This window comes from Rhagoletis zephyria, unplaced genomic scaffold, assembly GCF_001687245.7.
Source record: "Rhagoletis zephyria isolate East Lansing unplaced genomic scaffold, Rhagoletis_zephyria_1.1 Rzeph_scaffold_43158, whole genome shotgun sequence".
In the NCBI taxonomy this organism is placed as follows: Eukaryota; Metazoa; Arthropoda; class Insecta; order Diptera; family Tephritidae; genus Rhagoletis; species Rhagoletis zephyria.
The window spans coordinates 1-2,559 of NW_016200213.1; the positions used below are offsets into that span (position 1 = coordinate 1).

Genomic DNA, 2,559 nt, shown 5'->3' on the forward strand with positions numbered 1-2,559 from the left:
GATGGATGGAATTATAACAGAGGCAGATTTGCAAAATTACGAGTAAGTATATGTACGTTTGGTAACGTTTTCTGCGTTTACACAACATTCTTCTCCCTAGAGTACGGTGGGAAGACTCTGTGAAAGTAAATTTCGAACAAGGTTACACCTTGTATACCACTCCTTTGCCAACAAGTGGTGCTGTGCTAGCTTTCATACTTAAGGTAATGGAACCGATGTATGCTGAAAATGAAACAGTATTTTGGCATAGGCTGGTTGAGACTTTCAAACATGCATACGGCCATCGAACTTCTCTGGGAGATATACACTATGAGCCAGGTGTAGCAGAAACCTATAACAATTTGCTTAGCTCCAGTTTTGCGGCCGAAACCCGTAAGCTTATCTCGGACGATCGAACCTACACAGATTTCGGTCATTACGGTGCAAATTTTACAAATGAAAACGACAAAGGAACTGCAAATATTGCAGTACTAGCACCGAATGGAGACGCAATTGCGGTAACCAGTACAGTAAACAGCCAGTGAGTATTTACATATTTCTATTAGTTAAATGCAAGACTATATACAGGACCAACCTGCCAACTTGGAAGCGTGTTTCCACTTAAGAAGCAAGGCTGCTCACCAAGATTTTGCCAAGCCGCCAATGTGTTGATTTTTTTCTTAAGAACAAAAAATAGCGGGATATGAATTTAGTCCATACAGCTTTCTTTGATTCCGCTATAAGGTAGGGGCAATGGATTTACCGGGAATGCCACAGGGGATCCAACAGTTATTCGCCATGGAAGCTTTGATAGACTAACTGCAGTGACCAACCACTATAGAATCCCCTGATAGCACTTAATCCAGCACCACTTATCATCCCGTAAACCATTCTGGTAATTAAAATAAAGAGAAAGAGTGTCTCACCTATGTCGTTTATTTTGTCAAATTCCCCCAGTTACCATGTAGTACGGTTCCTTATCTACCAGAATAGAAGTGTTTCCTGGTGAAAATAATCGAAAAACTAAAAAAAAAAAATTAATTGAAAATGGAAGGAGGCAAAAAAATAATTGATATAAGTAGTAGTAGTAGATAGTGTTTTGTACATACATTTCTATTTTTATTTGACGTTAGTTTTGTTATAGCCAATCTTTGGACTAAAAATTTTTTTTTTTTGTGTTCCTTTACTTTTTTCTGTTCTCTTTTAGTGAGCGCATTGTTCCTATGCCCTTGCATTTTGACACTTTCAGATTTTAGTCAGAAAATATAAGGAATGGGCCAAGTATATCGTGCATTTATGTACGTCACATCCTTGGAGTGTGTGCTATTTTTTGTTTTTCTTGATGATTTTTTCGGTGTTTCCATGAGTCATTCAGACTGACACCAGAAACGAGTTTTGATGGATTCTTGACCATGATAGAGCCCAGTACGAGTCCGAATTTGTCAGAAATAGTCAAAATTAGTCCGGGAAATGGTAGTGAATATACTATAAATATGTGTGCGAGAATGACTTCTGAATATTTGAGGCTATGTTTATGTAAAGTCATTCGTAATAACCAATAATATCATTGTTTTATTTAGAGTAATCAGCATTTTGTATTTAACTAGTGAACCCGCATGGCGTTAAAACGCCCAAAATTGACCTTAAAAACCCTAAAAAATATTCAAAATATTAGTCACAGTTATAAGCGATCATCCACATCCGTGTAGCCGTTTTTTAGTGAAGAGAGGTTTCGCATAGTGCAGGTTTTAAATTTCATCAAATTTCAAATCACCCTTTACCGATAAAAAAAGATCTTAAGTAAAAAAATAAAACTTTATCGCACATTTACAGGTTAGGGTCTTTAATTAGACCTCTCATTTTTGAAATTCAAAAGCACGCTGACGAATGATTATCACACAAAATACCTTCTCGTATAATGCCCATACATATACATATACTTTTAGGTCGATATGTTTTTTTTTCGAAAAGGTGGCCAGCCTAATTAAAAATATTTTCAAACTAAAGCTTTCATAAATTTCTTTCGACTCACACCCATATCTAAATCTACATATATATATAAAAATGGTGTGAAAAATGTATGGTAATTCATCAATTGAGAACGGTTGGGCCGATTTGGTTAACATTTTTTTTGGTTGTTCGTAATTGCCAGGAGAAGGTTTTTACGACAGAATGATTTTTTCGTATGAAATTTTGAGTGCAATTCCTTTAGAATGGCATTCGAGTGGAAAAATAGAAAATTCTAAGTGGAAAACTCGGAAAAATCCGGAAGAACGCGAAAAATTTAAATTTTTTTCGACGGAAGCTTGGAAAATTTCGGATAATTGTGAAATTCATTGGAAGCATGATTCAACTGTGAACAATTCTCACCTATGTTTCATAACCAATTCGAATGGGTGCTGCTCTTTTGGAAATGTGTTTAGAAGGAGTGCACAAAGTTTTAATTTTTCCGATAGGTGGAGCAGGGGCGAGCTACGTTAAAAAATGCATTTGGTACGTTGGTAGCCTTTTGCCTAGATTAGGATATAGGCTCCATTTTTTCCGTTAAGTGGGCCAGGGACCGATCTATTCGAAAAAGTC

General features: G+C 36.3%; 1 protein-coding gene across 1 annotated transcript; it reads left to right on the top strand.

Annotated features, from left to right (window-relative positions):
• Window positions 1-6: 6 nt before the first annotated feature.
• Window positions 7-524, top strand: LOC108355189 (gamma-glutamyltranspeptidase 1-like). The gene is made up of 2 exons (XM_017606363.1): window positions 7-42; window positions 101-524. The coding sequence occupies exon 2, from the start codon at window positions 207-209 to the stop codon at window positions 522-524; it is 318 nt and encodes a 105-aa protein (XP_017461852.1). The 5' UTR covers window positions 7-42; window positions 101-206.
• Window positions 525-2,559: the final 2,035 nt, after the last annotated feature.

What these genes read in the sequence shown, in the direction of transcription:
- LOC108355189 (XM_017606363.1), top strand. Translation starts at nt 207, where the DNA reads ATGGAACCGATGTATGCTGAAAATGAAACAGTATTTTGGCATAGGCTG.